Below are 24154 nucleotides of genomic sequence, written 5' to 3'. Positions count from 1 at the left end.
GCACCTTTAAGGTTCTTCATATTTTGAAAGGAAATTCTTCAATATAGTTACGGAGTGCAGGTTGAATAGGCAAGCTGGGTAATCCCTCTCTTCCGTATTGTGTCACAATGCATAGACGGCATAGCTGCTGCAAACTGAGGATTCGAGTTCTGCGCAGTGGCTTTGACAGTACCAATTTAATCCCATTTTGGCAAATCAGGGGACTTTTCTTGCTCCTCTCAACAGCTTGCTCTAGAAGTTTCACTGGACAATCTGAAAAGAGCTCTCTTAACCAAAACCTTCCTTTAAAAAATAGGACCCGTACACTAACTGGACCTGATTCCATTTTGACACTGACACTAAATAGGTGATTTCCCTGAGAGCTGTCACGTACAAGAAATGTGCCAACTGACTCTTTTGCCAGCATGGAATGGGCCTCAGCTGTAGGAAGAGGACCCCAGTAGAAGCCACTGGCCTGGAGAGTGAGCACAGATAGCTCAACAAGTTTTCTTTCACTGTTCCGGAAAAGACGGTAATGAGACTGGGGCACAACAATGGGAGGACCAGGGACAGGATAAATAACTTGTCTTGATTCTTCCTGGGGGCAGGCCCCCCCTCCAACCATTTCAAAGACTCCATGCGTCAAATAACATCTTCATCTTCCAAAAACAGTGTGTATCCATCCTATTAAGACAAGCACAAGTGTTACTACTTTTGCAAAAAAATAAAAAATACTGTAAGATTAGTGTAAAACTATACATATTTGCAGTGAATAGCATAAAAGAAAAACACCAAAAGACAAAGAAATTGCATCTATAAGAACACCATATAACTCTGGCATAAAAAAACCAATTGGGAATAAAAGACCTCAAGCAGCTAAAAAAAAACAAACGGTCTGTTTAACCCCTTTCTGCAAATGGACGTAGCTGTATGTTCAGATTGCAAACTTGCTGCAATCAGATGTACAGCTATGTCTTAACCCCTTAAGGACACAGGGCGTACCGGTACGCCCTATTTCCCGAGTCCTTAAGGACCAAGGGCGTACCGGTACGTCCTGACTTAAAATCGGCATTCCGGCGCCGCGGGGGTTAATCGGAACGGGATTTCGGCTGAAATCATTCAGCCGGCATCCCGTAACAACGCAGGGGGGGGTCATTTGACCCCCCCGTATCGGCGATCGCAGAAAACCGCAGGTCAATTCAGACCTGCGGTTTTCTGCGTTTCCGGTCCATTCGGGTGTCCGGTGACCCGATGAACCGGAAAAAGACTGCGATCGGTGGCGTAATTATACACCACCAATCGCAGTCCGAGGATTTGAGGAGGCGGTGCTGGCCCTGGTGCTGAACACTGCTGTCCAGGGTGCTGATTGGTGCAGGGGAGAGAGGCGCGAGATTCAAACTTCCTGCGCTCCTCTCTCCCCTCCTCTTCCTGTTCTGCACGAGCACCCGGCAGCATCGTCCAGCACCAGCTCCTGTGTCCCCCTAATCGCCATCCATCACCCTCCTGCACCCATCGCCACCCAGGTAGGTTAGGGTCAGTGAGGGAGAGGCATCGTTAGGCAGGGAAAGAAGGGAAAAGTTAGTTAGGAAAAAAAAAAAAAAAGAAAAAACTTTTAACTTTTACACAAAACTTTTTTTGATCCATCTATCAGACCCCAGACCCCCCCCTGCCACTTGCCCCCCCCTACCAGCCCCCCACCACCACCAGCCCCCCCACCCCCTCCACCCATCCCCCCACCACTCCCCCCAACCCCCCCCCCCCCCCCACCACCACCACTAGCCCCCTCACCACCACTTTTTTTTCTGCGTTCGCTGACTGGTCGGCACTTTTTAGCGTCCGTCCACTGTTAGCGCATCGCCTGCCCCACCGCTGATCAGCGTTGTACCGCTAATCAGCAACTTTTTTTTTTTCCTAACACTTGCCCTTTTTTCCTTTTTTTAGTACGCGAACACCCGTTGCCCCCACACACACGCACATATAATAAAGTTTTACACACACGCACACCTACACGCACACACACCCATGGCCCGCCGGGTGTTCTCGGCCGAGGAGGCATATGCCCAGATTGCCTCCGACTCCGAGAGCCCCAGTGAGGATGAGGATGACCCCACATTCCTCTTATCATCAGCATCCTCCTCATCATCATCGGATGACGATGAGCCACCAAGGCGGCGGAGACGCCGCCAGGCGGAGCCAGGGGCCGCACATGCTAGGGATCCTGTGGCCCACCCTAGTACGAGCCGCCCTGGGGTTCGTACTGGTTTCCCGGCCCACCAAATAAGTTCACCGGAGACCCCTGCCGATGAACTTAGCTGGTGTCCCCCAGTGGACTTTGAGCCTGAGATTCCGGATTTCGCTGGCAATCCTGGAATCCAGATTCCCACAGTGGGGTTTACTGAAATTGACTATTTTAGTTTTTTTTTCAGTAACCCACTGGTGAATTTGATGGTGGAGCAGACGAATCTGTACGCCCAACAGTTCGTCGCTCAAAACCCAGGCTCAGTTTTGGCTAGACCCGGTGGCTGGACGCCGGTCAGTGCAGCCGAAATGAGGACATTTTGGGGCCTCGTGCTGCATATGGGTCTAGTCCAAAAACCCAGTGTCAGGCAATACTGGAGTGGGGACGTCCTGTACCAGACCCCACTGTACAGTATGGTCATGACACGCTCCCGGTTTGAGGCCATCCGGAAATGTCTGCATTATTCCGATAATGCAGCATGTCCACCCCGAGGTGATCCTGCCTATGACCGGCTGTATAAGATACGGCCTGTCATCGATCACTTTGGGGCCACATTTCAGCAGGCCTACGTACCTGGAAGGGAGGTCGCGGTTGATGAGTCGCTCATTGCGTTCAAGGGGAGACTCAGTTTCCGCCAATATATTCCCACAAAGCGAGCGAGGTATGGCGTGAAGCTATACAAAATTTGTGAGAGTACCTCAGGGTACACTTACAAATTTCGTGTGTACGAGGGGCGAGATTCCCGTATTCAACCCCCAGAATGTCCCCCCACTCTGGGTGTTAGCGGGAAACTCGTGTGGGACCTTATGTACCCACTGCTGGATAATGGTTACCACTTGTACGTGGATAACTTTTATACCAGCATTCCCTTGTTCAGGTCCCTTGCCGCCAGATCTACGTTCGCTTGTGGGACCGTGCGGAAAAATCAGCGCGGCCTCCCTGCCTACCCCCTCCAGGTACCTATCCCCAGGGGTGAGACCCGTGCACTTACCAGTGGAAACCTGTTGCTGGTCAGGTATAAGGACAAGAGGGATGTCCTTATGCTGTCCACAATCCACGGTAACGGCACCACCCCAGTCCCTGTGCGAGGTACCGCGGCAACGGTCCTCAAGCCCGATTGTATCGTCGACTACAATCGGTATATGGGAGGAGTTGATCTCTCGGATCAAGTCCTCACGCCATATAACGCCATGCGCAAAACCCGGGCATGGTACAAAAAAGTTGCGGTCTACTTGGTGCAGGTTGCCATGTACAACTCTTTTGTACTATCCCGAAGCGCTGGCAGCACAGGGACATTCCTCCAATTCTATGAGGCAGTCCTCAAGGACCTGATCTTTTCGGACCGGGAAAGAGCAGGCCGGAGTACCTCGGGAACTGGAGGCGCCCGGATCGTCCCTGGCCAACACTTTCCAGGTGTGGTCCCCCATACTGGAAAGAAGGGACGAACCCAAAAAAAGTGCAGAGTGTGTCGCAGGAGGGGGATACGGAAGGACACCACCACTCAGTGCGACACGTGCCCCGATCATCCGGGCCTCTGCGTTATCGATTGCTTCAGGGAGTATCACACTTCCATGGAGTACTAAATTTTTATAATCCCCAACAGTTCACTAGAGAACATAAAACACTATGGCTCTCAGACTTTGGAGACACGAAAACTATTTTTCTTTCCCCCAAAAATATTAGTTTTAGTGCAGGCATCCTCAAACTGCGGCCCTCCAGATGTTGTAAAACTATAACTCCCAGCATGCCCAGACAACCTACAGCCATCAGCAGGGCATGGTGGGAATTGTAGTTTTACAACATCTGGAGGGCCGCAGTTTTAGGATGCCTGCTTAGTGTCTCCAAAGTCTGAGAGCCATACATATTGGGCATCGTCGCGTGCGTAAAAGTCGTCGCTATAAAAATAACTTTTGACCAAACGCCTCGGATGAACGGTGTTAAAAATATAAAATAAAAACGGTGCCAAAACACCTATTTTTGGGCAAAATTTCAATTTAAATCCATTTTGCCGGTAATAAAGCAAGGGTTAACAGCCAAACAAAACTAAATATTTATTGCCCCGATTCTGTCGTTTGCAGAAACACCCCATATGTGGTCGTAAATGGCTATATAGCCGCACGGCAGGGCATAGAACGAAGGGAACGCCATACGGTTTCTGGAAGGCAGATTTTGATGGACAGTTTTTTTTTTGACACCATGTCCCATTAGAAGCCCCCCCTGATGTAGCCCAGACTAGAAACTCCAAAAAAGTGACCCCATCTAAGAAACTACACCCCTCAAGGTATTCAAAAGTTACTTTACAAACTATGTTAACCCTTTAGGTGTTCCACAAAACTAAATAGCGAATGTAGAAACAATTTTAGATTTTAATTTTTTTGTTACATTGCCTCAAAAAAGAGTAATATAGAGCAACCAAATATCAAATTTACCCCAAAAATAGTCCCAAAACAACAACCACCTTATCCCGTAGTTTCCTAGATGGGGTCACTTTTATGGAGTTTCTACTCTAGGGGTGCATCAGGGGGCTTGAAAGGGTACATGGTGTAAATAAACCAGTCCAGCAAAATCTGCCTTCCAAAAACCATATGGCGTTCCCCTTCTTCTATGTCCTGCCGTTTAGCCAAATAGTAGTTTACCACCACATATGGGGTGTTTCTGCAAACTACAGAATCAGGGCAACCCATTTTGAGTGTTGTTCGGCAGTTAACCCTTGTTTTACTCCTAGAAAAAATTGATTATATTGGAAAATTTTCCAAAAAATTGAAATTTCATAATTGTTTCTCCATCTGCCATTAACTCTTGTGGAACACCTAAAGGGTTAACAAAGTTTGTAAACCCAGTTTTGAATACCTTGAGGGGTGTACTTTCTTAGATGGAGTCACTTTTTTGAAATTTCTATTCTAGGGGTGCAACAGGGGGCTTCAAATGGGACATGGTATAAACAAAACCAGTCCTGCAAAATCTGCCTTCCAAAACCCATATGGTGTTCCCCTCCTTCTATGTGCTACCGTTCGGCCAAACAGTAGTTTACGACCACATATGGGGTGTTTTTGCAAACTACAGAATCAGGGCAACCCATTTTGAGTGTTGTTTGGCAGTTAACCCTTGTTTTACTCCTAGAAAAAATTGATTATAATGGAAAATTTTCCAAAAAATTGAAATTTCATAATTGTTTCTCCATCTGCCATTAACTCTTGTGGAACACCTAAAGGGTTAACAAAGTTTGTAAACCCAGTTTTGAATACCTTGAGGGGTGTACTTTCTTAGATGGAGTCACTTTTTTGAAATTTCTATTCTAGGGGTGCAACAGGGGGCTTCAAATGGGACATGGTATAAACAAAACCAGTCCTGCAAAATCTGCCTTCCAAAACCCATATGGTGTTCCCCTCCTTCTATGTGCTACCGTTCGGCCAAACAGTAGTTTACGACCACATATGGGGTGTTTTTGCAAACTACAGAATCAGGGCAACCCATTTTGAGTGTTGTTTGGCAGTTAACCCTTGTTTTACTCCTAGAAAAAATTGATTATATTGGAAAATTTTCCAAAAAATTGAAATTTCATAATTGTTTCTCCATCTGCCATTAACTCTTGTGGAACACCTAAAGGGTTAACAAAGTTTGTAAACCCAGTTTTGAATACCTTGAGGGGTGTACTTTCTTAGATGGAGTCACTTTTTTGAAATTTCTATTCTAGGGGTGCAACAGGGGGCTTCAAATGGGACATGGTATAAACAAAACCAGTCCTGCAAAATCTGCCTTCCAAAACCCATATGGTGTTCCCCTCCTTCTATGTGCTACCGTTCGGCCAAACAGTAGTTTACGACCACATATGGGGTGTTTTTGCAAACTACAGAATCAGGGCAACCCATTTTGAGTGTTGTTTGGAAGTTAACCCTTGTTTTACTCCTAGAAAAAATTGATTATATTGGAAAATTTTCCAAAAAATTGAAATTTCATAATTGTTTCTCCATCTGCCATTAACTCTTGTGGAACACCTAAAGGGTTAACAAAGTTTGTAAACCCAGTTTTGAATACCTTGAGGGGTGTACTTTCTTAGATGGAGTCACTTTTTTGAAATTTCTATTCTAGGGGTGCAACAGGGGGCTTCAAATGGGACATGGTATAAACAAAACCAGTCCTGCAAAATCTGCCTTCCAAAACCCATATGGTGTTCCCCTCCTTCTATGTGCTACCGTTCGGCCAAACAGTAGTTTACGACCACATATGGGGTGTTTTTGCAAACTACAGAATCAGGGCAACCCATTTTGAGTGTTGTTTGGCAGTTAACCCTTATTTTACTCCTGGAAAAAATTTATTATATTGGAAAATTTTCCAAAAAATAGAAATTTCAAAATTGTTTCTCCATCTGCCATTAACTCTTGTGGAACACCTAAAGGGTTAATAAAGTTTGAAAAAACAGTTTTGAATACCTTGAGGGGTGTAGTTTCTAGAATGGGGTCATTTTTGGGAGGTTTCTATTATCTAAGCCTCACAATATGACTTCAAACCTGAACTGGTCCATAAAAAGTGGGATTTTGAAGATTTCTCAAAAATTTCAAAATTTGCTTCTAAACTTCTAAGCCTTGTAACATCCCCAAAAAATAAAATATCATTCCCAAAATGCTACAAACATGAAGTAGACATATGGGGAATGTAAAGTCATCACAATTTTTGGGGGTATTACTATGTATTACAGAAGTAGAGAAACTGAAACTTTGAAATTTGCTAATTTTTCAAAATTTTTGGTAAAAAATGTATTTTTTTATGCAAAAAAAATAACTTTTTTGACCCAATTTTAGCAGTGTCATGAAGTACAATATGTGACGAAAAAACAATCTCAGAACGGCCTGGGTAAGTCAAAGCGTTTGAAAGTTATGAGCACTTAAAGTGACACTGGTCAGATTTGCAAAAAATGGCCCGGTCCTTAAGGTGAAAATGAGCCCGGTCCTTAAGGGGTTAACTCCTAACTAGGTGTCACAGCCCCAGAGTCTCTAAGAGCAGAAACATAGGAGAAGCCGTCAAGGAACCAATCAGAGCGGTCCCTTGCTGGCGATCGCTTTGATTGATTAGTCAGTCTAAAAATGTCAGTTTCAGGATCTGATCTCCACTATGGAGATCAGAGCCCGCATGACCCCTGATGCCATCCAGCACTGATGCCCCCTGTACCCCACATGCTTCTTGGAGCCTTCTGTGCGGTTCCCTGGTATTGCATGTGATAGTGACGACTAAGAAACGGAGCCGCCACCATCAGCAGTGAGTGTCATCTGTAACATACAGCTGACACTCTAATGCAAGGATCAAGATCAGTGCTGGCACAGATCACGGTCGTTTAACCCCTTAGATGCCGTGATGAGTAGCCACCTGCAGCATCCATGGGGTTAACGGAGGGAGGATCCCTCTCTCCCCTATCGGGCCTACACGCTGCAGCAGGCTGATGGTTGCCATGGCAACTGGATACCTTACAAAGGTATCCAGGCTTGCCATGTACCTAAGCCTGAACCCTGAGGGTCAGGCTTAGGGCTCATACACATGAACGTATTTTCTTTCCGTCTGCAAAAAAAAAAAAAAAAAAGGAAGTTACTCCGTGTGCATTCTGTTTCCTTATGTCGGTTCCTGCAAAAAATAGAGCATGTCCTATTATTGTCTGCATTACAGACAAGGATAGTACAAGGATAGTACTGTTCTATTAGAGACCAGCTATTCCGTTCAGCAAAATACGAATGCACACGGACGTCATCCGTATTTTTAGTGGACTGTAAAACACATACGGTCGTGAGCATGAGCCCTTAGTGTTAGTCTAAAACTGACAGTACTAGAATGCAATAGAAGAGCATTGCAGAGTACAGGTGAAACTCAAAAAATTAGAATATCATGCAAAAGTTCAATATTCTAGGCTCAAAGTGTCGCACTCTAGTCAGCTAATTAATCCATACCCCCTGAGCAAAGGGTACCTGAGACTTTGGGTTTTTATAAGCTGTAAGGCTACTTTCCCACTTGCATTTTGGCTTTCCGTTTGGGAGATCTGTCATGGGCTCTCGCAAGTGGTCCAAAATGGATCAGTTTTGCCCTAATGCATTCTGAATTGAAAAGGATCTGCTCAGAATGCATCAGTTTGCCTCAGATCAGTTTCCATTCAGCTTTGGAGGCGGACACCAAAACGCAGCGTTTTGCTGTCCGCTCGACAAAACTGAGCCAAATGCATACGTCCTGGCACACAATGTAAGTTAATTGGGACAGATCCATTTTCTCTGACAGAATCTGGCACAATAGAAAATGGATCCGTCTCCCATTGACTTTCAGTGAAGTTCATGACGGATCCGTCTTGGCTATGTTACAGATAACACAAATTGATCCGTTCATGAGGGATGCATGCGGTTGTATTATTGTAACAGATCCGTTTTTACAGATTCATGACGGATCTGCCCAAAATGCGAGTGTGAAAGTAGCCTAAGCGATAATCATCAATTATAACAAAGGCTTGAAATATCTCGCTTTGCATGTAATGAGTCTATCTCATATATTAGTTTCACCTTTTAATTTGAATTACTGAAATAAATTAACTTTGCACGATATTCTAAATTTTTCGAGTTTCACCTGTATAGTACAGCCATCAGCCCCACTGGATCTTCAAGATCAAAGTAGGACTTCATATAAAAAATATTTTTAAAAAAGTATAAAGTACAAAAAGAAACAAAATAAACTATATTTTCCCATATCCTCCCATTTATAATTGATAAAAAAAATGTAAAAAATAAAATAAGATAAACTACACATAATTGGTATTGCCGCATCTGTAACAACCTGATCTATAAAAGGATCATGTCACCAATCCTGTGTGGTGAATGGCATAAAAAAAGGTAAAACAAGAAAACAATGATGGAATTGCTGTTTTTGTTACCTCACCTCCCAAAAAGCGTAATAAAAAGTGATCAAAGTCATATGTATCCCAAAATGATACCAATAAAAACTACAGCCCATCCCGCAAAAAAACGAGCCCACACACAATTACCGCATTTTTCGCACTATAAGACGCACCGGGCCACAAGAAGCACCTAGGTTTTTGAGGAGGAAAGTAAGAAAAAATATATTTTTAACCAAAAGGTCTGCTTTTGGTGGGTTTTGAACTAATAGTGGTCTGTGGATGACAATATTATGGGGGATCTGTGGATGGCACTGTTATGGGGGCATTTGTGGATGGCTATGTTATTGGGGCATTTGTGGATGGCACTGTTATTGGGGCATTTGTGGATGGCACTGTTATGGGGGCATATGTGGATGGCACTGTTATGGGGCATCTGTGGATGGCACTGTTATGGGGGATCATTATGGGGGCATCTGTGCATTGCACTATTATGGGGGATCTGTGGATGGCACTGTTATGGGGGCATCTGTGGATGGCATGACACTGCTATGGGGGGGATCTGTGGGTGACACATATATAGCATCTTATCTAATGTGTCATCCACAGATCCCCCATAACAGTCTCCAAGTGTAGTGAATGGGGGCTGGCATCTGGTTATGTAATGGCAGTGGGACCCGGTGCAGTCACTGTATTCTACTACACCGGGCCCCGCTCACAGTAGTATAATCAGATCTAACTTCTAGGTATTGTTAAACTATTCAAATTATCTGAAATCCAGCGTATGTACAACTTACTACTAACTTCGTAGCAGTCAGGAGGCCAGGCGGGCGCTGGCAGCGTGGCTCACTACATCATGCACCTGCGCTGCCTGCTTCATTCATAAAGTGGGCTGAGCAGGCGCGTGAAGTAGTGAGTTACACTGCTGCCCGCCCGGCCTCCTGACTGCTATGAAGTTAGTAGTAAGTACTACAGTACTACAAGCACTGGATTTTAGATGATTTGAATAGTTTAACAATACCTAAAGGTTAGATAGGATTATACTACTGTAACATCAAAGTTATCATATGTTATGTACAGCATGGAGAACCCCATAAATTTTTTTATAAAAATTGTATAAAAAGTGATAAAAAAGTCAGATGTACCCAAAATGGTATCAATAAAAATTACATATTGTCCTGCAAAAAACAAGCCCTCACATAACTCATAGTAACAATTTATAAGGCCGAAAAAAATACATCTGTCCATCTATTTCAGCCTGTTATCCTGCACGTTGATCTAGAGGAAGGCAAAAAAAAAAAAAAAAAGTGAAGTAGAAGCCAATTTTTTAAAATTCCTTCCCGACTCCAATCAGGCAATCAGAATAACTCCCTGGATCAATGACCCCTCTCTAGTAGCTATAGCCTGTAATAATATAATTTATTACACTCCAGAAATACATCCAGGCCCCTCTTGAACTCTCTTGGTGAACTCACCATCACCGCCTCCTCAGGCAGAGAGTTCCATAGTCTCACTGCTCTTACCGTAAAGAATCCTACTAAAGCCTTGGCTGTCATGGTAAGCTCCCTGCTGCTGTATGCACAAAGTCCAGGGCAATAGGGAGTGTGAGATCCTATTCACTCTAATAGAACTCTATTAGGGCAAATAGGACAAGGTTAAAAGATCCCAGGTTCTAGCCCCCAAGGGGAAATTGTTATTAAAGGGGTTCTGCACTTTGTTTATCCTCTGGATAGATCATCAGCATCTAAACTGGCAGGGGTCCGACACCCGGGACCCCCAGCCGATCAGCTGTTTGAGAAGGCAGCGGTGCTACACGACTAGTATCAACTGGCCTGGGCGGGGCTAAGCTCCATTCAAGCGAACGGAGCTTAGCCCCGCCCAGGCTAGTTGATACTAGTAGTGATGTCACTTCAAAAGAAAACACCAAAATATTAAGTAAAAATCACCCCCTTTCCCAATTTTACATATAAAATATATAAACAATAAATAAACATATTAGATATCGCCACTTCCGAAAAGTCCAAACTATTAAAATATCTCCTATGTGGTCAATGCAGTAACAGAAAAAAAAGATAAATAAAAACTGCGCGATTCGCCTTTTTTTTGTCACCTTGTACCCTGATGAAGGGAATTTTGCTTATTGGAAATTGGAGATTTCTAGTCCTAGACTGTTGCTCTTGTTTCCCATACAACCCGATTATTCTGTGTAATATTACACCTCTTCCAGTCCTTCATATACCCCAGGAGCAACACACAACCCTCGCAGATATATAAAAATAGTTTACCGATAACAGAGATGACAAAGCAATGGACATTATACATAAAGATACAGATAACACAATACATAGAGGACACCACCACACACAGCCACCTCAGTTCCTGTCCACCCTGGATGCTAAGCAAACGTGGCCAATAATGTGTATGTATATACAGTATATCCAGATTCCATCAATATACAGTCTACTAGATCTACTCTTCTAACCAACTCACATCCAGTACCTGACCATTAGTACATGTACATATAGAGACTGATGTATAAACAGCATATATAATCTACTAATAATACAATTGCAGACTACAAATATCTATATGTACACATTTAAAGTCTACTGGGATATTATACTTATATACATACTCACATAAGCACACATATAACTTAGCTTGCTCCTGAAGTGCTGTTCATCCAAGGGGGTCCAGGAAGAGAAGAGAGAGCCCGACTCCCAAGTTTCACCTATGTTCCTGTGTCCCAGCCTCCCACCATAGACTCCACCCTGTGATCACCCAAATATCTTCCCCATCTCTTGGACAAGAAAATGTTGTTCAACTGCTTTTACAATGTGCCCTTCCTGCCTTACATAAGCTAACAAGGGACACACTGCTACTGGCCATACTGAATGGGTGAATACCACTGGGTCCAATTATTAGGCATATTTGTGTGGTCATTAGGATGAGGTTCTGGCTGAAAACCATATTTCCTGTAACATACCTCAAAAAAATAGGATACGACTGTTTGATTATGGGCCGGATGTTCCATAAAATGCGGAATGCCCACAGCTTTTTTTTTTTTTTTTTTTTTTTGCGTGGTATCGAATGGTATAGAGTATTGCAATACTTTTTTATGGTATCAAAATCGATGTATTGTGACAACCTTAATTTATACATAGTTATTAGATCTCCCCTCAGTCGTCTTTTTTCTAAAGTGAATAACCCTAATTTTGATAATCTTTCAGGGTACTGTAGTCTACCCATTCCAGTTATTACTTTAGTTGCCCTCCTCTGAACCCTCTCCAGCTCTGCCATGTCTGCCTTGCTCACAGGAGCCCAGAACTGTATATGGTACTCCATGTGTGGTCTGACTAGTGATTTGGAAAGTGTCAGGACTATGGCTAAGTACAGGCAAATAGCTGGACAATACATCAAAATATACATAACATCACATAGTATAATGTTGAGGCCACCATAAAGTGCAAAGTGCCAGGACTCACTCACTCAAATAATATGCATAGTAACCATACCAAAGAGCCGTCACTCCTGCAACCCGATGCGCATTTCGCTAATGCTTCATCAGGGGGTAAATCCTGTGGAACACTCCCTGTCAGTATAGAGTCTGTAAATATCAGAAATAAGAATAACTGAGACCTAACTGAGTGTAACGGAGCCTAAAGACCCCATAGACTATAATAGTGTCCGTTCGGTGTCCGCTCAGAACATGATTTTTGAGCGGAGACGAAAGTCCTGGGGTCTTTAGGCTCCGTTACACAGTTAGGTCTCAGTTATCTGCAGAATCCGTCCTCCTGTTCCTCAACGGAGCCGGAGAACGGAAAGGAGAAACGGTGATGTGAAAGGAGCCTTAGATAAGTAAAAGCATTCCAAAGTTATTAACACATATATTGACATGTCAGATTGGAATTATAGGGCTTGGTCAGTATGCAAAATCTAGGATGATCTTAATATCCTGCAACACGTGGGGAAACGAAAAAACTATAGAGAGAGAGCATTTGGAGAGTCTTCAGGCTTTTTTCACATTTTGCTAAGCTGTGGCCTTGTATTAAAATAATAAAACAAGTTTTCCCCCATCAATCTGCACATAATACCTCATAATGAGAAAGGGATAACAGAATTTTAGAAATGTTTGCAAATTTATTAAAAAGTAAAAACTAGAATTATGCAAGGACATAAGCAGAGGTCGCAATAACGCCTATACAAGCGCCATAAACGCCTGTTCGGGTCATTTTACTCTCTGAAAAAAGACTCATGCTGATGTTTATGTATGGTCTTATTTCTGGTCAGGAGCGCTGTATCAGAAGCTGCCAGGTCCGGAACACAGGAAGCCCCGCCCCTCACTGAAATCTCTCTCACCAGGAGCAGCTCCAGACTACATTGTGGTTACAGGACTTGTGGTGATGTCACAGTCATGTGATCAGCCATGTTTGTGGGAGGACTTAGGGGAACACAGGCTCCATGTAGGACTGTGCTGGTGGAGAATGCAGAGATACTTTATGTATGGAAAGTGTGTATAAAGCAGGGCTATGTCAGTGTAACCAGTCTATTGTACAGTTTTGTGTGTGTAATATGCACACAGTAGTTCTATCTGTTTAATGGACATTTAGCAGAGATCTGTGTATAGATTGTGTATATAGTTAAGCTAACTGTAATGATCATATAGCAGAGCTGTGCATGTAATATGTATATGGCAGTGTCAGGTGGGCACTATGTATGGCAGTGTCAGGTGGGTACTGTGTATGGCAGCGTCAGGTGGGCACTTTGTATGGCAGTGTCAGGTGAGTATTGTGTATGGCAGCGTCAGGTGGGTACTGTGCATGGCAGCGTCAGGTGGACACTGTGTATGGCAGCGTCAGGCGGGCGCCGTGTATGGCAGCATCTGGTGGACACTGTATCTCACTGTGTTATGGCTGGAGTGGTCTTATGTTTTTTTTCTTATTGCTATTTCTGCACAGAAGACATTATAGAGGAGACTAGTAATGGTTTCCTTGCAGAAATAGCAGCCTAATAGTTATGTAGGACTATGTATTATATAAAGTTTCAAGAAAAAGTATGTGAACCCTTTGGAATGATATGGATTTCTGCACAAATTGGTCATAAAATGTGATCTGATCTTCATCTAAGTCACAACAATAGACGATCACAGTCTAATAAAACACAGTCTAATTAAACTAATAACACACAGAATTAAATGTTACCATGTTTTTATTGAACACACCATGTAAACATTCACAGTGCAGGTGGAAAAGGTATGTGAACCCCTAGACTAATGACATCTCCAAGAGCTAATTGGAGTGAGGTGTCAGCCAACTGGAGTCCAATCAATGAGATGAGATTGGAGGTGTTGGTTACAGCTGCCCTATAAAAAACACACACCAGTTCTGGGTTTGCTTTTCACAAGAAGCATTGCCTGATGTGAATGATGTCTTGCACAAAAGAGCTCTCAGAAGACCTACGATTAAGAATTTTTGACTTGCATAAAGCTAAAAAGGGTTATAAAAGTATCTCCAAAAAAGCCTTGCTGTTCATCAATGCATGGAAAGACAAATTGTCTATAAATGGAGAAAGTTCAGCACTTCTGCTACTCTCCCTAGGAGTGGCCATCCTGTAAAGATAACGGCAAGAGTACAGCGCAGACTGCTCAATAAGGTGAAGAAGAATCCTACAGTGTCAGCTAAAGACTAAAAAAAGTCTCTGGTATATTCTAACATCCCTGTTAGCGAATCTACGATACGCAAAACACTAAACAAGAATGGATTTCATGGGAGGATACCACAGAAGAAGATACTGCTGTCTAAAAAAAAAAAACAAACAGCACTGCACGTTCACAGTTTGCACAAGAGCACCTGGATTTTCCACAGCAGTACTGGCAAAATATTCTGTGGACAGATGAAACCAAAGTTAAGTTGTTTGGAAGAAACACACAACACTATGTGTGGAGAAAAAGAGGCACAGCACACCAACATCAAAACCTCATACCAACTGTGAAGTATAGTGGTGGGAGCATCATGGTTTGGGGCTGCTTTGTTGCGTCAGGGCCTGGACGGATTGCTATCATCGAAGGAAAAATGAATTCCCAAGTTTATCAAGACATTTTGCAGGAGATCTTAAGGCCATCTGTCCACCAGCTGAAGCTCAACAGAAGATGGGTGTTGCAACAGGACAACGACCTAAAGCATAGAAGCAAATCAACAACAGACTGGCTTAAACAGAAGAAAATACGCCTTCTAGAGTGGCCCAGTTAGAGTCCTGACCTCAACCCGATTGAGATGCTGTGGCATGACCTCAAGAAAGCAATTCACACCAGACATCCCAAGAATTTTGCTGAACTGAAACAGTTCTGTAAAAGATGAATGGTCAAGAATTACTCCTGACCGTTGTGCATGTCTGATCTGCAACTACAGGAAACGTTTGGTTGAAGTTATTGCTGCCAAAGGAGGTTCAACCAGTTATTAAATCCAAGGGTTCACATACTTTTTACACCTGCACTGTGAATGCTTCCATGGTGTGTTCAATAAAAACATGGTAACATTTAATTCTTTGTGTGTTATTAGTTTAAGCAGACTGTGATTGTCTATTGTTGTGACTTAGATGAAGATCAGATCACATTTTATGATCAATTTGTGCAGAAATCCATATCATTCCAAAGGTTCACATACTTTTTCTTTCAACTGTATATGAATTACTGCATAATTTGTACTCCTCCTCAGCTAAAAATACTCATCAAAATTGTTAAGGCCTCTTTCACACTTGCGTTGTCCGGATCCGGCGTGTACTCCACTTGCCGGAATTACACGCCGGATCCGGAAAAACGCACATGAACTGAAAGCATTTGAAGACGGATCCGTCTTCAAAATGCGTTCAGTGTTACTATGGCAGCCAGGACGCTATTAAAGTCCTGGTTGCCATAGTAGTAGTGGGGAGCGGGGGAGCAGCATACTTACAGTCCGTGCGGCTCCCGGGGCGCTCCAGAATGACGTCAGAGCGCCCCATGCGCATGGATGACGTGCCATGTGATCACGTCATCCATGCGCATGGTGCGCCCTGACATCACTCTGGAGCGCCCCGGGAGCTTCACGGACGGTAAATATACTGCTCCCCCACTCCCCACTACACTTTACCATGGCTGCCAGGACTTTAGCGTCCCGGCAGCCATGGTAACCATTCAGAAAAAGCTAAACGTCGGATCCGGCAATGCGCCTGAAACGACATTTAGCTTAAGGCCGGATCCGGATTAATGCCTTTCAATGGGCATTAATTCCGGATCCGGCCTTGCGGCAAGTCTTCAGGATTTTTGGCCGGAGCAAAAAGTGCAGCATGCTGTGGTATTTTCTCCGGCCAAAAAACGTTCCGGTCTGGAACTGAAGACATCCTGATGCATCTTGAACGGATTTCTCTCCATTCAGAATGCATTAGGATAAAACTGATCAGGATTTTTCCGGCATAGAGCCCCGACGACGGAACTCTATGCCGGAAGAAAAGAACGCAAGTGTGAAAGAGCCCTAAGAGGAGTATTTTTTACTACTTGAAATTAAGCTCAGGTGCCTTCCATTTCTATTGATCATCATTGAGATGTTTCTACATCTTGATTGTAGTCCACCTGTGGTAAATTCACAGCATTGTCTATATAAAGTCTCACAGCTGACAATGCATATCAGAGCAAAAACTAAGGCATGAGGAGGAGAGAACTGCCTGTGAAGCTCAGAGACAGGATTGCGTGAAGATACCGATCTGTAGAAGGCTACAAAAAATTTCTCCCCCCTCCCTCCCTTGTCACTCTCTTTCTCCCCCTCCCTCCTTTGTCACTCTCTCTTTCTCCCCCTTCCCTCCCTCCCTTGTCACTTTCTCTTTCTCCCCACCCACCTCTAGTGTAGCGTGGCTGAGCTCTGTCCGGTCCTTGGTACAGGAGCTTTTGTTTCCTGTACCCGGCCGGACTGACAGGAAGTGCTCATTTAGTGTGCACTTCCTTTCAGTCCGGCCGGGTACAGAAAACAAATGCTCCTGTACCAAGGACCGGACAGAGCTCAGCCACGCTACACTAGAGGTGGGTGGGGAGAAAGAGAAAGTGACAAGGGAGGGAGGGAAGGGGGAGAAAGAGAGAGTGACAAAGGAGGGAGGGGGAGAAAGAGAGTGACAAGGGAGGGAGGGGGGAGAAAGAGAGAGTGAGAAGGGAGGGTGGGGGAAGAAAGAGAGAGTGACAAGGGAGGGAGGGGGGAGAAAGAGAGAGTGACAAGGGAGGGAGGGGGAGAAAGAGAGTGACAATGGGGGAGCGGGGAGAAAGAGAGTGACAAGGGAGAAGGGAGGAGGGAGAAAGAGTGACAAGGGGGGAGAAAGAGAGAGTGACAAGGGAGGGAGGGGGGAGAAAGAGAGAGTGACAAAGGAGGGAGGGGGAGAAAGAGAGTGACAAGGGAGGGAGGGGGAGAAAAAGAGAGTGACAGGGGAGGGAGGGGGAGAAAGAGTGACAATGGGGGAGCGGGGAGAAAGAGAGTGACAAGGGAGGAGGGAGAAAGAGAGTGACAAGGGAGGGAGGGGGAGAAAGAGAGTGACAAGGGAGGGAGGGGGAGAAAGAGAGAGTGACAAAGGAGGGAGGGGGAGAAAGAGAGTGACAAGGGAGGGAGGGGGAGAAAGAGAGAGTGACAATGGAGGGAGGGGGAGAAAAAGAGAGTGACAATGGGGGAGCGGGGAGAAAGAGAGTGACAAGGGAGGAGGGAGAAAGAGAGTGACAAGGGGGGAGGGGGAGAAAGAGAGTGACAAGGTAGGGGGGAGAAAGAGAGTGACAAGGGAGGGAGGGATTGAGGAGAAAGAGAGTGACAAGGGAGGGCTGATGGAGAGGCACTGGGGGCTGATGGAGAGGCACTGGGGCTGCTGGAGAGGCACTGGGGGCTGCTATGAGGCTACTGGGGGCTGATGGAGAGGCACTGGGGGCTGGTGGAGAGGCACTGGGGGCTGCTGGAGAGGCACTGGGAGCTGCTATGAGGCTACTGGGGGCTGATGGAGAGGCACTGGGGGCTGGTGGAGAGGCACTGAGGTCTGATCTGAGGTCTTATTGGGTTCTTATTAACATTGGGGATCTTATTGGGGCTGTTAGCTGAGGTATGATTAACATTGGAGGTCTGACCTGAGGTGTAATAAAAAATATTTTTTTCTTATTGTCCTCCTCTAAAACCTAGGTGCATCTTATAGGGCGAAAAATAAGGCACTTGCTTGCTCCTCCTCCCGACCTTCCCTGCCCTTTGCATACGCAGCGTGCCGTGACTTCACGCGGAGGCACTGAATCTTGGGTGAGTTCCCACACTTTTTTTCCCAGGACTTGACCCCTGCCTACAGTGAAGTATGGTGATGGCAGTATCATGCTGTGGGGGTGTTTTCAGCAGCTGGGATAGGGAGATTGGTCAGGGTTGAGGGAAAGTTGAATGAAGCAAAGTACATATTCTTAATTAAATCTGATCCAGAGTGCACTGGACCTCAGAATGGTCCGAAGCTTTACCTTCTAACAAGACAATGACCCTAAGCACATAGTCAAGATAACACAGAAGTGGCTTAGGGACAAATCTGTGAAAGTAAAACACAAGTATAACGTGGCTCACCCGTGTCTGTTAGTGTGGTCAAGGTGCTCTGTTTTTAGGATGTTTCACCTGATCATCCAATAAAACAATATATTGCAATTGTGTGATATAAGAATAAAAATAAAACAGGCACTTACCAACTGGTATGTCTATAGTAGAATGTTTATAATAGAATAAAATATCATATAAAAGTTATAATAACAAAATATAACATAAAATGCTGATATTAGTGTACATACACTGAGCTGTCGTTGACAAAATACTGTTGGGGTTCAGAAAAAGATTGCTTACATCAATATAGATGAATTGATTTGAATATATTGTGGTAGTAATTTGTGAACAAATATATTAATTAGTGAAAAAAGTATTAATAATAATAATAAAAAGAGTGAAGTGAAACATATGACTGTGTCCATATAAAGTTGTTGTAGCAGTATTTCGTAACACTGCTGTAGCAGGGTGAAGACACAAATTTCACTTCACTCTTTTTATTATTATTATTATTATTATTAATACTTTTTTCACTAATTAATATATTTGTTCACAAATTACTACCACAATATATTCAAATCAATTCATCTATATTGATGTAAGCAATCTTTTTCTGAACCCCAACAGTATTTTGTCAACCACAGCTCAGTGTATGTACACTAATATCAGCATTTTATGTTATATTTTGTTATTATAACTTTTATATGATATTTTATTCTATTATAAACATTCTACTATAGACATACCAGTTGGTGAGTGCCTGTTTTATTTTTATTCTTAAATCTGTGAAAGTCTGAGTGGTCCACCAAGAGTCCTAACTTGAACCCTATCCAACATCTCTGCAGAGACCTGGAAATTGGTGTCCACTGACAGTCCCCTTCCAACCTGACAGAGCTTGAGAGGATCTGTAGACCAGCATTGTAGAACATCCAAAGGAGGGAGGCTGTAATCACTGATAAAGGTGCTTCAAACAAGTACTGAGTAAAAGGTCTGAATACTTAGGTCAATGCAATGTGTTTTCCATTTTCAATAAATTAGATTTTAAACGTTTGGTTTCACTTTCTTGTTATGGAATATTGAGTGCAAACTGATGGGGAAAATTTTTAACTTTTTTTAATTTTAGCACAAATGTGAAAAAAGTGAAAGGGTCTGAAGACTTTTCGAATGCACTGCATATACATATGTATATATACACATACACAATAGTGGGCTTGTGGGAACCGGAGCTGTGCTTGCAACCAACCTCAAGGAGAGTGACAGTGAGACAGTGATTGACAGCTAGTCTGCAGCGAAAATAGATGGTGTCATGCCTCCAGCATCTTTAAAAGTGTGACTGTACTTTAAAAAACTTTTGATATGTTCTAGTGGCATATCAAATGTTATGATTGGTGGGAGTCTCAGTGCCTGAGACCCTCACCAATTGCTAGAGCACAAAGAAGTGTGCATGTAGAGCACTGTTATAACTCGCAGCAGGAGACGGACTCATATTTTTTTTATCGATTCGGTCTACTGCAGCAAGGATAGAGACAGCTCTGTGTGAGTTTTTCTTTGGGAGCGGGTCAGTCACTTCCCCTGGTCTCAGCTTACCAAAGGGGATAGCGCTGCAGTGATGAGCTCAGTCCTCTTCAATGTAGAAAAAGCGGTCTGCCGTCAGAGCTGGTACTATTGTTAAATAGCTGATCAACGGGAGTGCAGGGTGTCGCACACCCTCCAATAACCTAGTTATGGCCCATCTTAAAGATAGGCCATCACTCAATAAAATCTCTAGGTTATTTTTGTATGCATACACAGATACTCCATCTAGTGGCTAACTTTAGGGCCAGTATTTTGTCCCTTTGTTATTGCCATACCTACACCTGGAACAAGTAAGACAGACAGTGCAATGGAGGAAAGCCAGCATCTTCCATTCTCCCACTAGTGCAGCTATCTGGAAGGGGAGAAGGTGAGGATAGGAGTGGTGGAAGATAGTAGTAGTATTAATCATGGTAGCAGTCCTCACTCTGGCGCATGCAGTGAAGGGTGGCGCGCAGCCTTCCCCTCTGGGTACACCCTGCTTTGGGGTCTCCTGCCTGGTGGTAGGTGGGCTCTGGGGTGCAATGCGGAGCTCCCTCAGTGATGAAGCCACAGTGCACAGTGGTGGTGCCGCAATTGGAGGTAATCAGTTCAGTGTAATTTACGGAAGCAATTTAGGCACTTGCAGAATAAGCTCAGTCTCTTCAGATGGCATGCACTGTTTTACTAAGGCTATAAAGCCTACAGAAGGGCATAGTGGGATTTGTAGTTTTACCGCAGGTTGGGCATCCCTGGTCTAGGCCATATAACGATTACCTCTCTGAGTCTCTTACAAGTTAATCCAACTTCCCAATTTGGAAGAAAATTATATATTTCTTTGCATATATAGCCTGTGGCCCAAAATACACAAAGCAAAGTTTCACCACCCTATTAAGTAGTGAACCACTGGGTCACTGCACATGGCAGAATCACTGGTTAGAATATGGAGTAACCTTGCACTGATTCACAGCCACAGCAGTTGTAATCTGCAGACTGGATCCTCACATGCACATACATGTTTGTTAACATGATAGGGGTCATGTGCTAACGTTCTATGTCATTTTTTAGGCATAGAAAAGATGCAAATTCCATTTATGCCATTTTGTGACAAAATATGTGACTTTTTAGATTTTTCCAACACCCTCGCGCCCCTTTTTCTAAAAGTGGCTGGGGTGCGGGAGGGAGGAGGCAAGCCACAGGCAGGAGATCAATAGTACACAATTTATTTTACTAAAAATTGCTAAAAACATGTGGAATCGAGAGTCAATTCTTTTAGCTTGGAGATACAAGAATGTTTGACGTGTGATTCCACAGATGTTATATACTTGCTGGAATGCAGCTGCAGGAAGCAGTATATAGGTAGAACAAAAAGAACCCTCAAAAAGAGGGTAGCGGAACACGTCGCAAACATCAAGAAAGGTCTTGACACACATTCATTATCAAAACATTTTAAGATCAAACACAACTGTGATCCGACAGGCCTAAGATTCATGGCCATCGAGAAGGTAAAAAAGTTGTGGAGAGGGGGGAACTATATAGCACACATGTCGAGACAGGAATCACGAAGGATTTTTGAATATGACACAATTATCCCGAGGGGCTTAAATGCCGAAATTGAGGTTTTTGGGTTCCTGTGAGTGGGGGGGGGGGGGGGGGGGGGGGTCACCCGGTGGGGATGGGACATCGTAGTCTGGTCGTCTATCAACACTGCGATCTCTCCTCCTTGTCGGACGGCTCCCCCTACACTACATCCACCCCCTGTATTACATCTCCATGGTTAGAGGGCGACTGATAAACCACATAAAGTGCCAATGCGTTGAGGGGGAAGTATATACCCTTCCGCATATGGCATTTTGAGAAAGATAGGCATGAATCGCACGGGAAACGCAATTTACACCTATGAGTTTTCAATGCGTTTTTGGTGCGGTTTTATGCCTGGTGACCATAAGACCTTGCGATTTTCTCCATATCCTATATTTTATCATTTTTAACAATGAAATTAGCATGGTACGTTCACATATGCTAGGTTGCATACGATTTTTATATGTGGGATTATTTATATTTTTAATACATCTGTATGTATAGTGAAATTGTGAGTCAAAGTGTAAGATAACAGGATATAAGAGAAAGTAATGTGAGTCCACTCCAGAAATTAGTGAACGCACAATGGTGTGAAGCATTATGGGAACAGGAGTCTTATTTATAAGGAGTGAGGATTCACTCACTCAGTTGGCCACTGAGGAAGAGGCAGAGGACCTCGAAACGCGTCTGGCGTATAGAGTGAGCATTGAATCTGCAATAAGATAAAAGGAAGAACAATTCCCTATGCTACTTAGAAAAAAAGAAAAGTAAAGGGAACCACTCTGATCTGGAGTCTGAAGGAGCAGTCGCCTACCAGTGACATCATCACAGCTTCTATCCGGTCCCCTAAGCAACCATGTCACGTGGGACACCACGCCGAGGTCGAACACACCACGTGGGACGCCGCTGGTGTACGGCCTCCTGGGATCAACGCTGCACTAAGGCAGTGAAGAGGGGTAAGACCCAGCTCTTAAGGGGCATATACAGATGTATTAAGAGACTGTGTAGCATTACTGATTGTGGAACAGTGCTGCATATCTCAGTTGAATCTTCACTAAGGATAATTACCAGTGACATTGTCTTTGACAGCCTTCATTCAGTGAATCTGGTTGCGGCACATTGTGAATAGTGCTGTACCCCTATAATCACATCACTGCTGTCTATTGATCAATTGCTTTGTCGATACATACCTGCATGAATTTCTCTGCGGCACATTGACGTCTGAGCCATATTTCCAGCACCATTGACACATATGGACCAGCGATTTACCGGCATATATGGTGCTACAGTCACCTCGCTATAGGGGTCTTGTGTATACGGCAGCCTGCTGAATTACCTTGGGACAGACTCGATTCCTTTAATATTGAGGTCATTTATGTGTGTTGCATAAATTTTAGAGGTGTATTTTTAGTAAAATAAATTGTGTACTATTGATCTCAAGTGCGCCCCGTTTGAGTGTGCCCCTTCTTCACTGCATAGTGTCCATTCGTTTATTGTGGTCCTGAGGGTGGGACCTCAAGGTGAGCACCTTATCCATACGGATGTCTCACATTATGAAGGCAAAATATTCAACAAATTAACTCTTAACAAGGTGTGCCTGTTAACTGAAAACCATTCCAGGTTACTACCTGATAAAGCTGATTGAGAGAATGGCAATAGTGTCCAAAGCTGTCATCGAATTGAATAGAAAACACATTCTAGTCTGTTTAACCCCTTCCTATTATCTGCTGTAATAGAACGGCGGATATCAGGTCTTTAAATATGGCGCGAAGTGAGCACAATAGCAACTGGGTGACTACTGTTTCACACAACAGACACCCGTGGCTAATGTCCGCGATCGTGACCACGGCATCTGAGGGGCCTAAAACCCAGAAGAGTGCATGCTTTCAGGCTGAGTTCGGGAATAGTGTTCCAAGTAAGTAATGATCCAGAGCCTGTACCAGGCTTCTAGGCTCATTACTTGTATATTACATTTCAGGCCAACAGTGGCTGCACTGAGTTGAAATATAGCAATTTATGTATAGGATAATGGAGAAATGCTTACCGCCGCTGTCCTGGGTGCCGTGTTCAGCGGTGATCTGCTGCCAGTGTCTCCCATTTACCGCTGCAGTTCTGGGCTCTGTCTGTGTGGGTGCTGTTGTTCTGGGATCCGCTCTACAGTTTTCTCTCAGCTCTGGACACAGCATGCTTGCTGCTTGTTGCCTGCAGCACTTCCTTAAGGGACGGCGCGTTTCACTTCCTGTTCTTTATGGGTTAGGTCATGTGACCTCTCTGACCAATCCTAGCCCTCCTGAACATATATAAGTGGCTCAGCCCCCTTTCCAGATGCCTCAGTGTCAAGGTCCTTATGTCCTGCTAAGGTTCCTGATATCTGCTTGTGTTCCT

General features: G+C 44.1%; 1 protein-coding gene and 1 long non-coding RNA gene across 6 annotated transcripts in view; one reads left to right on the top strand and one right to left on the bottom strand.

Moving 5' to 3' along the window:
- Positions 1–24154, bottom strand: part of LOC122943635 (suppressor of cytokine signaling 1-like) — a 192267-nt gene that overhangs the window by 19641 nt on the left and 148472 nt on the right. For all 5 annotated transcript variants that reach the window (XR_006390882.1, XM_044301526.1, XM_044301529.1 and 2 more), the window contains one exon: positions 5–663. Coding sequence is in view for 4 of the 5 variants with exons in the window: in XM_044301526.1 (XP_044157461.1) it covers positions 17–604 (588 nt within the window). In the remaining variant the exon portion in view is untranslated. The remainder of the gene's footprint in view (positions 1–4; positions 664–24154) is intronic.
- Positions 17074–19687, top strand: LOC122943636. Its single transcript, XR_006390883.1, has 3 exons — positions 17074–17124; positions 18251–18361; positions 19483–19687. It is a non-coding gene; the product is annotated as an uncharacterized LOC122943636 (long non-coding RNA).

This window comes from Bufo gargarizans, chromosome 7, assembly GCF_014858855.1.
Source record: "Bufo gargarizans isolate SCDJY-AF-19 chromosome 7, ASM1485885v1, whole genome shotgun sequence".
NCBI lineage: Eukaryota > Metazoa > Chordata > Amphibia > Anura > Bufonidae > Bufo > Bufo gargarizans.
This window is presented reverse-complemented; position numbering and strand designations above follow the sequence as displayed.